The sequence below is a fragment of the Zonotrichia leucophrys genome, chromosome 10 (assembly GCF_028769735.1).
Source record: "Zonotrichia leucophrys gambelii isolate GWCS_2022_RI chromosome 10, RI_Zleu_2.0, whole genome shotgun sequence".
In the NCBI taxonomy this organism is placed as follows: domain Eukaryota; kingdom Metazoa; phylum Chordata; class Aves; order Passeriformes; family Passerellidae; genus Zonotrichia; species Zonotrichia leucophrys.
The window spans coordinates 6,413,075-6,427,202 of record NC_088180.1 but is presented as its reverse complement, the minus strand read 5'-3'; the positions used below and the strand labels follow the sequence as shown (position 1 = coordinate 6,427,202).

Sequence of the window (14,128 nt, the reverse complement as noted above, 5' to 3'; positions counted from 1 at the left end):
ACTGTAATAACCAACACCTCAAGCACTACATGCTGTGGTGTATAAACACGTTTCCCAGATGCAGGCAGGAATGTAAATCCCATTATTCCTGAACAATATCTTACCCTTTTTATGGTAGAAACAACAAAATTTCTATTATGCCTTGGAGAAACATTCTTTTTCTGCCTTTAAGAAATACCTTCCCATGTGAGTGGACACAGCAGCGTCATGGCCCGAATTATTAGAATTATTAGAAAAATCTCTGTTCCTAGAGCAGCAAATAGTAGCTACAGAAGTGTTCAGCTTTTGTTTTAGCATGTAACTTCAGACAAAGCACCAAGAAATCGATGCTCAGCTGCAAGATGTGCTACACAAAGTAAGGCCCATTGCTCCTGATGCACCAGGAATACACCAGGGTAAGCAGAGCACAGATTTTCCTTAGCAACTTTACTGAACAGCAAAGTAAGCAAACTTTTTTCCAACGGATTTTGCACAACTTAGTAGGCACAGGATAAAACCAGCCTTGTGATGCCTCCCTAATATTCTCTTTGGGATTTCAAATTGCAGTCATTCTGGAAGACTGATTTACTGTCCTTACCATCCCTTGGGATTTTTCTACCTTCATCAATAGTTCTTGTTATGAGAAGAGGACCAATGTTCGTGATACCAAAGCATCTTCATAACCTATTTTTCTTCTTCTTGATGCATTTAATTCTCCTTCTACTAAGTGCCAAAACCCTGCAGTGACTTTATGTAGTGTGCCCTTCACAGAGGCTCTGTGATAGACAGGCTCAGCTTGTCTCAGATTTTTACACTTCCCACACCTCAGCAGGTATCATGCTCAACTTGGCAGGCAGGATTTTAATTTCAGCAAACAGCTGCATAATTAAAGAATTGTGTTCTGGCACACTTACAGACTCTGGAGCTTTGATGAAGACTTTGGACTTGCCGAGCTGGTACTGGTCAGGATCCATGTTGACTGACTGAAGCAGGTGGAGGACTCCTTGTTTCTCTTCTCCTTTCCACGAGGGCCAGGTTGCTTTGGTGAGAATGGCATACCTTAAACCACCAACAAGAAGAGATTAAAACCTGGAGTCAAACAGCAGCAGCAGAACACCACTGACTCTTGGCCAGCACTACCCTGGGGGAGGGTGACAATGGCAGCAGCACTCAGAGCTTGGTGTGTGTGAAGATGCACAGTATTAAGATGTTTCTTGTTTAGTGAGACCAAGGAACTGAGGAGAACAACAATGCCCTGGAATCTCCCACTTCCAGATGCTGTCTGGTAACTGCACCAGTTCATTGCACAAAGTTCTGCTGGAATCTGCTTAAGTCCAGGGTGAGATTATTCATCAACAATGACCGATTGTCCAGGTTTGAGCAGCTATATCCTTGGAACTCTGAGCTGGTTCCCAAGCACATGTCCAATTCCTCACTCAAGCCTTCTCACTCTTACTCTTACAAAGGTCTTTTCTGTTTCTGAGCAAGTGACCAGCCTGTGTTCCTAACCCACCTGCTCAACAGCTGGGCTGCCTTTAGCAAGGAGCAGTGCTGGCTCTATCCCAGGAAGCCTCTGGCTTGGCCTCTGGTGCAAGAAGAAGCCACAGAGATGTTGGTGCTACCTTGAGGGCACTCTGGGAACTGACCCCACAGAGGGGCCCAAGGAGCAGGGAAGTGCTCTAACTTTGACAGAAAGCAGCATGAAGCCCTCTCTCCCACGGTGTCCTCTGTAAGCCTTGAGAATGAAGTAATGCCAGGCTGCAGCCCCTTTTAAACTGCCCACTTCTCCAGGCTTCCCTTGGAAGTGCTCTAACTTTGACAGAAAGCAGCATGAAGCCCTCTCTCCCACGGTGTCCTCTGTAAGCCTTGAGAATGAAGTAATGCCAGGCTGCAGCCCCTTTTAAACTGCCCACTTCTCCAGGCTTCCCTTGGGCTTTGGAGCTGCCAGGCTGGAGTTACAAAGCTGCCTTGTTCCACTGCCCACCAAAGGAGCACTGCTGGGCTTTAGCTGCCCCAGCCTGTCTGTGGGGAAGGAACTGCTCTGGCAGCACCTGTCTGGGCTCCTTTGACAAGACTGGAGAACAACTAAATATATTGAGACAAATTTCTCCCCAGAATCTAATTACTCTTGACAGTTTCCTTTCAATGCCTCAGGCATACTTAAGTGATGTAAACTAAATCTTGCTTATTAGTAGAACCATTCAACACATGAAAAAAGTGATCAAGTATGGAGGTTGGTTTGTTGTAATTCCCAAGTTCCTAAGATGATTTAGGCAGCTCCTAATAAAATGTTCTCAAAAAATCAGACAAGGAATTGTTGGAAAATAGATTAAAGGAATACTGATTACCTGTTATCATCACATCTAAAACGTTATCCAGCCAAGAAGCAGGAACAGTATCATGCAATTTAAGTAACAATACCACACAAACAGAAACAGCAAACAGTTAAGAAGAAATGTATCACAAAACCCAAACACCTCTGAATAGAAGGTGCATGAAAAGAAAGTAACTTCTGAATAATTCAGTAGGATTCAAACCACTGATGTTCTCCTGTTCAAATCTCTCAGTTAACAAATGCTCAGGTACTCTGCTGGACAGTGTAATGAATAGTTCTTACACCACCTTAAATATGGCAGTGTATTATACACAGTCTGTGTTTAGACTATGTGTGCACATACATGTTTGTGTGATTTATCAGTATTATGGGATAAACAGATGCAACCCAGTAAGGAGTTGTAACTTAAAGTAACTCCCAGCTCATTTATTTACCAGCCTCCTTTGCAGGCTCATCATGTACTGCCAACAGTGCAGCTGTGTAAATGAGTGTGACCAAGTCAGAAGGTAAAGGAGCTGAGGTGAATAAAGGTGTTTGAAACTGCTACTTTCCACACAAGAGACTGTGACATGACATTTCAGCATGCTACAAATTCTCTCCTACATCTCCTGAGCTATAAAGGAAGGCATAGGGAAAAACGTGATTCAAGACCTTTTAATATGTGAAGAGCTCTTGGGTACAAAGTAAGAACAGATTTAAAATCCTCCTTTTTCATCAAATTAACTTAATACATTTTCCTGCTGTGACAAGTCTAGAGGGCAGAACAAACAGATAATTCTAGAACATGCACTATTTAAGCATTTCACAGGTTGGTAATGTGACAACTGTGACTGCTCACTGCTGTTCAGCAATGGCACCTCAGCGTCCCCGTGCATGCTCCCCATGAAACAGTCATGTCACTATCCATGAATCCAGGTTTGTTAAACTTGTGTAATATGATCTTGCAGATGATTTCAGCACAAGTACTAAATGTGTTCTTAACATGCTTCTGTAACAATTTCAAATCATGACTGCCCCCAGATAGGTATTACAAACTCCCAGTCAGCAGCTAGGTCTGAGGCTGAGCAGGGAGTGGGAGCTCAGCTTTCAGACTGGTTAGGCTTGGGAACACACAGGCCTTTTCAGTGACTGTGGCTTTTTGCATGCAAATGTAAATTTTGTACATAAAAGTCTATTCAGCCCAGCAATCTCCACTTGCATGGAGCTGCCAAGGCACGCCCAATGAAAACAAGTGTACAAGCATGCATTTCCTGTCATCCCATGCCTCAGCCCCATTTTACTCACACTGACTCTGGGGGTCAGAACAGAGCTTGTTCTGGATGCTAGGAACTGTGAACGGAAAGGGTGCAGGAAGAGTTTTACTCATAACAAAATGTTACATTTAACAAAGATAATTATTCTGAAACAAAAGGATGAATTCCATAAGAGGAGTTTCAGTTGCCTGTGGATCCAGAAGTACCACGTAGCTGTCCTCTGTGCAGAACTCTCAGAGCCTGCCCAGCCCTCACAGTCTGTGTTCAGGCTAGATTTAACACACAGTATAAATCTGTTATTTGTCTCAGCAACAGTCTGTGTTCAGTAACATAGCCTGTAGCACGTTCATGTTTATCATCTAGGCTTGAAAGTCATAAAGAAAAAGGAATTTATACTTGTTCAGTGAAAATTAAGTCCATACTTTCAGAGATTTTAGGTCTGGCTGTTACTGCATTATTAGAATATTCTTGGTACTATCATGAGGGATTACTAATGGCTTTGTCCTGTGCTGTTTGATTAACTATACTCCATTCCTTGCAAAAACTGATTGGGTTTTTAACACCCTCAAATTCAATGCAACAACTTCCAGCAAATGCTGATTTATCACATAAAGCCTGCTTGGGCACTTATTAGCTGCATGTGTCCAGTTTCTGAAGAACAGAAGCTGAATGTTGTACAAACCTTGAAACTGCTCCTATTTAAGAGGATTTCATTAGCTAGTGGAGGTAGTTAATCATGGTAACAGCTGGTGCTAAGACACCGAGAACAGGACTGATCTTCCAGAGCTCTGACTTGCTTTCATTCATTCTGAGAGCAGCTGCAGAGGTCTGAGCTGTGCCCATTCCCAGCTGTCAGAACACCAGTGAAGGATAACAAGCTCTGTGAGCTGAGGTTTCTCTTTACACTGCAGTGGTGAATGGCACGTGTGGATTACTTTACCTGCCTTCTATCTGCCATGGGGAGAGCGGAGCAGTAACATTTTAGACAAGGGCCTGCAGTTGGACACCCAGATTTCAGGGACTGCATCAGTTCCTTGAACTCGGTAACTCTGAGGAACCCTCTCATAGCACTACAAATACTCAGGCCTCAGGCAAGTTCACAGAAGAGATGAAGTACTTTCAGTAACACAAAGCCAGGCTTTGAAGCACTTGGAAATCTCTGCGTAACGGAGATCACTGAGCAAGGCACACGTGGAGAAATGGGAAGGTTTCAAAACTGGCAACCTTTTGGTTGTCTCCTCATCATGTAAACAACCCTGCTGTTGTTTAGGCAAATCTTCTAAACAGTGCTACCTACCTCTGCAGAAACTTCTTGAAAACCCGTCTGTAGGCGTAGCCAGCTCTTCTGACTCGAATATTTTCTTTCAGACCCAAGTATTCCACTTGATGTTTTACCCTGGGGACAAAAACAATGCAAGGCTTAAAATCCATTTGATTTCAGCATACTTGTGGATTGAGGCATTCTTAAACATCTGAATCATGTTTAACTGTTGATTGCCAAAATTCATGCACAGGTAAATGAATCTCATTTTGCACGTTACCCTGCACACTGCAAAGTATGAAAGATATTCCATGCAGGTAGATCACAGCACTGAAATATATGTAGCAAATTAGCTTTATCATTTGTTCCTAGTTTAACTTCCCATCTCCAAAATAATTTGTGTAAAAATTTCTTAGGTAATAATAAAAATCCATAAAAGGCTAAGTAACTATTACTGATACAATTACACAGCTGGTATCCAAGGGATTGGGAAATTGTTTTGTGTTCTGTTCTGAAGGTTTTTCCTATGCTTTACATAGCTCAAACAGCAACACAGTAACATTTTTTTCCTCGTTGTTATGGAGAAAAGACCATATGTGATGGCTGGAAAAAGCCCCTGATGCCAAACCTTCACTACACAAAGAATGAGAAAGAAGAAAGCCAGGTCAGCATACTGATGAAAAGCCAGAATACCTCCTCATTTTACCAAGCTGCAAAGGAAGGATTCAGGATAGGCACAAAACTGGCTACAGCCAGTAATGGATGACTCATCCATGGCACATTTTAAATTACAAACAAAAGCTGAGCTGGTACCAGTCCCACAGAAAGTGTTAATGGCTGTGGAGAAACTCTGCTGCACATGGGAACTGAAGCATCATTATCCCAGCACCAGCAGAGCTGCCTCTCACCAAGCACTTCCAGCCAGGTTTTAATCAGGGAACAAGGATGTGCCCATGAAATGCAAAGCAGAAAAAAAAAAGATTTTGCACTTTTTCCTCCTTCTAGACCTGTGACACATTTATGATTTTATGTTTCTTCTTACATATCCTGCTAGTCCACATATCTACATAGTCTACTGCTTAATGTTTGGTAATTTGATTTGAAGAATTCCAGTTGCTGATTTCCTTTGCATTTTCTTAATTTTCTCATCTAAGTCATATGCTGCAAGAAGCAAGGTCAGTTTTTCATTCTGTTGCTGTTCTTCTACAGAGCAAAGTATAAAAGCTTTAGCTTTCAATCTGAACTATAACAGTTTTTAAGGTTTTATTCCTGCACATTTAACAAACAGTACATAAAAGACCATCTGTTTACATATAATTTTTAAAAGTGAGTCTGTAATAAGCCATTTTTTTGTTTTGCTTACTATTTCTCTGATTTTACAGAAGGTTTTTCAAATCCTGAAATTCTCAGTTAATTCAATGTTATTCTCTAGCTATTTTGCAAAGTTAAATTTGAATATAAAATGCACTGCCCATTTTTTTTTCAAATGACTCATAGTAGGAAGGGAAAAATCTTTTGAAATCCCTTGCTACAAATGACAAAATCTCTTCAGTTATTTCTTCCTTCTGAAGATCACTTTTGAGAGGTATTTTACTAAATTATGAGTGATGTTGCTCTTTTAGCTTAAAATAAAGACTACTACACATTTTAATCTTGCTGTGTTCAAGGAATCAAGTATACTTTGTACCCACTCCAAGAATTCTGGTACAGTACAAAGTTGGTGGACAAAAATACATTTTCCTGTTTATAGCTTTCCCTCCTGTTCACATCTGGAATAATGCACTGGAGCCACAATACTACTCCCATTTTCTTACTGTCTTGCCAGTATCAGTGTCCAGCACCAGAGAATTTGAGACATTTTTCTGGTTTTTTCCTTTCCTTTCTGAGAAAAGACACACTGAAAATCTCCCTTCAGGCAGCAACCTCAAGCAGGTCAGGGTCTGGGAATTCAGCTAATGCAGCAGTTTTGAATACAAGTCCAAGTGGCTGTGCCAGGACCTGAACAAAAACACATTTCAAGAACACCCCAATTTCTGGACTAACTAAGGTATTATACAAGCTTTAGATATTACACAAGGCCTATGTTTCAGTGCTAAATATTCTGGAGTTATTCAACAACAGCAGAAAGGTGGAGTTCCATGGCTTCTGTGAGCATGCAGTAAGAGCAGCTTTGTGAAAAGGTTTTTCCTTTTTCAGTTACATTTTCACGGTCTAGTAAACCTGCTACTAATAAGCAAATTGCTACTCCCATTGCACTGACTAAGGCAGCCTGTGTATGATGCAGCATTATGTGACTACTCAAGGAAATAAAACAAAACAAAAAATTTAAATCCACCAATCAGCAAGGTATTACATAAACTCTATGCTTTTTATTTCTCTCAAATCTCTTCTGCAGTAAATTTGAGAAACAACAATATTAAACTTAACCTTGAATTGTCACATGCATATAAATTTCTCTTCCCCAGACCTGTCACTAAGTGCCCCAATGAAGTCCTAGTACAATAGGTGAGGTGGGCAATCACAGATGGAAAATGAAGAATGTTGGGATGTTTAAACAGGGATGAAGGTTCACCACTGTAAGCAGCACTTCCATTTCTGTCTGAGCTTGACAGTATACAATCCTTTGTATTTCACTTGGCAAACACAGCAGCTACTGGTAACACACCATCCTCACTATAGGAAAACAAGAAGAAATCTTGCCCATTTTTGCTCCTGAAGGGGTTTCCTGAAAGCTGTCCTTTTCTCAGGACTAGGACTGTATTTGTTTCTGGTTTCCTAGCAACACCTTCCACAATAACAGGCCTGTTTCCCAATATGCAAATGATTGATTTTAAAAGCCCCTCAATTTTTAACTATAAGTTTATAAATACTTTTCCCAGGATCACTTAGTCTCCTCCTTTGGTCCCCAGTGAGAGCAGAAAATGAAGTGCTGCACAGTAGGATTTTCAGGGTGGGAAAGCTAAAGAGGGTCTACATTTACTGCCAAGCCCTCAGTGAGATTTTGGAGTGCAGTCCCAACAGCTTCTGTAAGTGCTCTCCATCTGCATGTGACTGTGCTGGTCTGCTGGAAAGGCAGGAAGGGAATTCTGCTGGGGTTGTCCAAGAATGCTTTTTATCAGACTTTGCAAGCTGTTTCACCATGACAAAAATAACCACTTGCTTTATCAGCAATTTTACCATTTTCAGAACTACTTGGTACATAAGAACGAATGCTACCTACACTAGAGCCCCACACAGCTTACACATCCCACCGAGCACCTACCCCAGTGCAAAAAGAGCAGCATCTTCACAGAAGAGGAAGCTGTCTTAAGACAGATGTGATAAACCAAACAGATCATTTCGACAGCTATTTAATGTCTATATAATCACCTGATATGACATTCCAGTCAATTCTTTTTAAAAAGCTGGCTAATTAAATGTAAGTAAAACAGGAACCTTCTCCGCTGTTGGTTATAGACACTTTTTGGCAAGTTTGATACATAAAAGCAGATATAGATCTCCTTCTGGCTTTCCAGCTTCTTAATAGAAGCTATTTTCAAAGCATAAAGCTAAAGTTAGAAGTGATCATAATACATTTGGTGTGCACACTTTACATGGAAAACTGAGTCTTTAATATACTGGTTGTGTTACTGTTACTCATGCAAATGCTGGTTTTTCGTAACTGGCAGGAGAAAAGCCAAGAGCTGCACACACCAAGTGCTGATTTAGACCAAGTGACCTGCACTTATCTTCAAAGTTTAGAAGAGATCATGCCAGATTTCCTTTCTGATGGTTTAGAGTATGCAGTTCTGTTTGTAGGCTGTACAATTACAAATGATGAATTTTTGTGGCCTCTTTTGACCACGAGCACTGCCTCTCCTCACACACTCTGTGCTCCATACCTGCTCTCCTCCCAGTCCCGAGACTTCTTGGTCTCATTGGGTTTGATGCAGCGGATGTAGTGGGGGGTGCACTTCATCAGGGTGCCAACAAGGTCGTTGGCTTGTTTCTGTAAACACAGGAAAGCAACAGGATCTGAGCTGAAAGGGTAAATCCTGAGGGAATCCTACAATTATCAACCATCTGCTGATGACTCCATTGGCTAGACACAGGTGCCTTTGGTCCTTCTCCAACAACCAAAGTGTCTTGGGATAATGTGCACCTCATAATAAACTTATCAGTAAATAGAAGGCACCATTATCTCCAGATATGTAATACATTAAAACTTCTATATAAAAATATGGAGCAAATGCATCAAGTGAATCTGTCAGGGTGAAATGTGAGAAGAGAGGCTGGTAAAACATTGATTTGCAAGTCATGTGTAATCTAAGTGTGTATCCTACAATCAGTCTCCAAACAGAGGCTGGCCTTGCAGCACTTGCTGCCTTGGGCCAGGCACTCTGTGGTCAGCAGAGACTGCTGCTGACTGGGTGGGTGCTGGCTCAGGCATTTCTGCACTGCAGAGACCAGTTATGTGCAGTCAGTGTAGGACATGAGAGGCTGAGTGAGGTGGCTCGCTCATTATGCACATGCAAGAACCAACAACTGCTCCTTTTGAAAAGTCACTGCTATAGGATGCACCTGAATACAACATCTAATGAACACTGATGCTGGGCAGAACAATTCTAACAATGCTGAAACAATGCATCCCTTGCCATGAAGATATTCCTAATATCTATCTTTAAAAATATCAGGACAGTAAAAGAAGAAAATACTTTTAAAAATTCATTTAGCTATTCATACACAAACACACAACCACATATACCCACACCAACACTGCAAAAGGAGACCTACTTTGATTTTGCTGCCTGCAGTGGTAGGACGGCCCTTCTTGTCCACTTGAAGGTTTTCAGGAAACAGAGCCTTTATAAAAGGCCTAGGAAAGAATTTATAAAACAGGGTTGGCATAGAAAGACAATTCAATGCAGGCATGTCAAGGAATATGCTGTAAAAGTTGATAGTTGAGCAGAATATAAATAGCTATTTCTATTACTCTTGAGTTATATCAAATCTATTTTAAGATCAGTACTTTCCATGAGCCTCATTCCTCACAGAGACCCTTTGCTATTTTGGTGAGCATGACACCAGACATCTAGAAGACTTGAAGAAATGCACACTGCTTAAAAAATAAGCAGCAATTAATTAAAATACATCACCAAGAAAGTTACTTTGTCAAAACAGTGCCTGTTCTGAGAGGAGCCAGAGCACTGGTGGCCTTGCTTGAGGCCAAACCAAAGCTGCCATTACAGCATTTGGTTCTGCCAGTGCCTCCCTTGGTCCAATGTGCAGAACAAAGGTCAGGGTAATGCAGGGCTGCTGCTGTCCTGCAGCACTGGGATGGGCACTGTTACACACAGGAGTCAGCAGGTGCAAGCAGAGAAGTGTGGCCCTCTTGCCCTCCAAACCACCACGGCACTTCTGCTCCAAGCAAGGCTTGCTTACGTACAAATCACTGCTCTGCATGAGTTCAATCAAGTCCGTGAAAAGAACATCCCGATTTCTCTCGCAGAATCCATCCATATCATAAGATACCTGGGCCAAGGTGGAAATAGATTGTTTGTGGTAAGTTGAGAACCCAATAATTAAAGAAATTTAAATTCTGTCCTCATCAGTTGCTGTTCTGTACTTTTTGGTTAGTCTGGTAAAACTTAAGATACCACAATGAGCACTAAATTCTAGCATGCATTATTAAACTTTTTCACAACAAACAAAGGAGCTTCATCCTTAAATATAAATTCCATTTAAAGTCAAATTTAAAAACACTAATGGAACTAGTGAATGGAACATGACAAGTGAATTTAATACTGAATTTTACTAAGAAAAGTTTTTGTGTAGTAAGGATTCATTGTTATTAACTGCAGAAAACAATGAATACTCTGAGAAATAATTCCAAAAAAGATAGAACTGCACATTATATTCCCAGTTTTACTGGCATATCATCACCTAAACATCACTTTTATATCTGAATTCTTTAAATTTACTGCTACTGTAATAAACAAATGAGATTACAATAATGAAAGTATGAGGCACTCATTTATTACATTTAAGTTCTGGTTGTGAGAGCAGCCAGGTTCAGACTCCCCTCTCCAGCAAGGGCCATTTGTGAAGCCATTTCTGTCCTAAGCTGCCTGCTCTGTGAAGGGACTCTGTCTCCCGGGAGAATCTGGCTGTGTAAAACCAAGCCAGCCCCCTGCCTCTCATTACTGTTCTCCCTCCTATAAACACACAGAGCTCAGTGAGGATTTTCAGGTTACCTTTCCAGCATAATGATGGATGATGAAGCCCTGGTTCCAGCTGTTGAAATGTTCATGAGTGCCAATCTGCATCTGCAGTTTCTGCAGCAGTGTCTGGTCAGCCCCTTCTCCCACGGCGTGCATGGTGGCACACACATCATCCAAAATGCTCATAATCCCTGGGGGGTTCTAATGTGGTGGGGAACAACAACAGCAGCTCAAGGGAGGGGGAAAAAAATTATGATGCCAGTTGTTTCCCCCAAAGAGAAAGTTGTCTTTGCTGCAAAAACACTAGAGCAGAGTCAGGAAGGATTTCCCTCCAATTCACTGAGATTAACTTTTACACCAATATGCAAATAGTTTAAGGAGAGATGACACTTCATGGGATGACAGCAGGAAATAATGGAGGAAACAGTGATTACTGTTGAAAAAACATTAACAAAAACATCAAAACACTCAACATCTGTTTAGTTTCTTTCCTCACTCCACCAAAAAGTAAACTCATGCCTGAGGAAAGCATTTAAATGGACATGCTGTAGTTTGACAAACTCGGAGCTAAATATCTGAGACTGGGAGGGAAATTTTATTCTCTTGCTTGTTATCCTCATACAGACACAAAATGGGCAAAATCTGATGTGTATGTAAGCATAAGCCACTCCAGTCTTTCAAAACTGTTCTGGCCTCCATGAGGATAAAGAACTATCTGAGAAACATCCTACTTCTGGCCTAAAGCACAACTCAACATTTGTTGCCATCCCAAAACAGAACATAAAGACTTGAGACTACAGAACAGCCTGTGGAGCAAAACCACAGAATTTCCTTTATCTACAATACTGTCTCTTCACTTGTTTCTGCTTGATTTGCAACAGCACCTGGAAGGGAAGGTGATGCTGTAGCTTCCCCAGACTGAATTCCATCTCCCATGGACACAAGAGCATTAGCTGATGTACAGTATGTCAGTAAGGTCATGATATATTTTGGTGGACACAATTTTTTCCCATTATTTTGTCTTTTTAGTCACATGTCAATCATGCTATGGTATAGCTCTCTTTTTGGATGGTATATCTTACATGACATATCTTAGGGCTCCTATAAGACATCTTATGTAAGATTTATATATAGACTTAGTATGACTCAGTAACTGAACAACAGTATTTGCATTTTCCTATGAACCTTCTTTACAGAAAAAGCAGCTGCCCAAATATTTAAGAAAAAAAAAAATCTTGTTGTTTTCTCCACCTGTTTGTTCTAAACACTTACCACTTTGTTCTCTATAAGGTCACACACTATTTTGTTGTTGAAATATTCTATTGGTGTCCATCTAATTCCTTCTTGTACATATTCCTCCTGTTAAGTAAAAAAACAGATGCAAACATTCTTTTGCACTGTAGATGTAGCACTAGATTTACAACACACTCCACAGACACAAACTCTGCACTACTCATGTTCAGGAAGACTTGCCAAATGTATGACTGGGTGGAGGTGGGAGAAATGACCCTACTGATAGTTAAATCCAGCTCTCTGCTGCCTAAAAGATGAATTGGAATCCTACTCTGTTCTCCCCACACATTCCTTTGTCATTCACAGCCCTTCCGTGGTTACTGACAACAGCAGGAAGATTTCAACTGCATTTATTGTCAAAGCACTTTACAAATAGTAACAAAATGACTTTTACAGTATCTTGACAGTGTACCTAAGTATCCACATCCTGATCTATTTTAAAAATTCAGATTGTGACAAGCACATGGAGGATCAGATCCCCCAGACAACACATTTAGAAATGTACATGAAAGGAAGATGTAGCTTTTTATTTCTGTATGCAACTGCTGTATCTAAAAAGACACCTAAAGAAAGACTGGGGAAAATCAATATTAAAATTCAATTAAATTGACCCAGTCAAGTCAGCTGCACATACAGGGGCTCAGTAGACATTCTGCAGGTCACTTGTGCACCCAGTGCCATGACTGGTTACTCCCCCACAAAGGCAATTGTGTCTGGGCATTCCTGAAAACTCCGTCCCAAAGCTGGTGCCAGCCCTGAGCTCACACTGCACACAGGGCTCCTGTCTCAGCTGCATCCTGTCTGCCCTCCCATGCAGAAACAAAAAAGTGAGATTTGGCAGGAAGACTGTGAGCAGAGAACTGCAAATACTTTCACAAGTATCTTTGTATTTCTCTGATCTATTCCATTCTTACATATACACACATATACATATATAAATATATATACATAAATAAAAACATATAAATATATATGAAATATATAAATATATATATTTAAAAACCAGAAAAGCTGTGGAGGAAATGAAGGGAAGTATCCCCAGTGAAAAGTGTGTCATGCTCCAGGGAAGCCCAGGGATGGAGCCAGGCTGCAGCTTTCCATCCCTGCCCATGAGTCAGACTGCAGCAGCCTGGGCACAGTCATGAGACTGCAGCAGCACCGTGGGGTGGACTGGCTTTGCACCACCCCAGCACAGAACAAATGCCTGCAGCTGATGTGCTTTACAGTTTTAGGGTCAGCCAAAGAACAGCCCTTTGTATTGCTTACAAGGTAGATCTACTGTTGCAGATGATGACACCTTGATTTTGCCACCAGTTGAAAAAGAAATAGCTCATTTGTGAATTCCAAAATAATTTTTAAAATCTGGTTACCTGCTCTGCTTTCAGTGTCAGTTCAATAAAAATCTGCTGCAGTTTTTCATTTACAAAGTTGATGCAGAACTGTTCAAAACCATTTTTCTGTAGAAAAGGAAGCAATGTAAAAATTAGTCTCCTGCCTTATATACAATGATTTTTAGTTCTCTCTCTGGCAATAAGCTTCAAAGCAACACTGTCAGTGACAGATGGGTTGCTGACTTTATAGACATTTTGAGGAATTTCAGATCTTCCTTTTAAGATCAATGACTTCATTTCTTTGAAGTTTCCTCAATACCTCATGTTTATTAAGCGAGACATTACCAGTGAGATCACAATGTCCAGAAAGATGGGTTGGGATTTTTTGCTTTCATTCTGGCCGTAGGATTTGTGATTTTTTTTCTGGCTTAAATTTTTTCCCCTCTAAATTACCAAAAGTCTCTCCTAGGTCAGAC

At 40.9% G+C, this 14,128-nt stretch overlaps 1 protein-coding gene across 2 annotated transcripts in view; it reads right to left on the bottom strand.

The window, feature by feature from the left end:
- MYO1E (myosin IE) overlaps positions 1–14,128 on the bottom strand; it is a 76,657-nt gene that overhangs the window by 13,339 nt on the left and 49,190 nt on the right. For both annotated transcript variants that reach the window (XR_010441556.1, XM_064722103.1), the window contains exons 12-19: positions 13,692–13,778; positions 12,301–12,387; positions 11,062–11,229; positions 10,254–10,339; positions 9,602–9,683; positions 8,710–8,816; positions 4,865–4,963; positions 894–1,038 (exon numbers count right to left, since the gene is read on the bottom strand). Coding sequence is in view for 1 of the 2 variants with exons in the window: in XM_064722103.1 (XP_064578173.1) it covers positions 894–1,038; positions 4,865–4,963; positions 8,710–8,816; positions 9,602–9,683; positions 10,254–10,339; positions 11,062–11,229; positions 12,301–12,387; positions 13,692–13,778 (861 nt within the window). In the remaining variant the exon portion in view is untranslated. The remainder of the gene's footprint in view (positions 1–893; positions 1,039–4,864; positions 4,964–8,709; positions 8,817–9,601; positions 9,684–10,253; positions 10,340–11,061; positions 11,230–12,300; positions 12,388–13,691; positions 13,779–14,128) is intronic.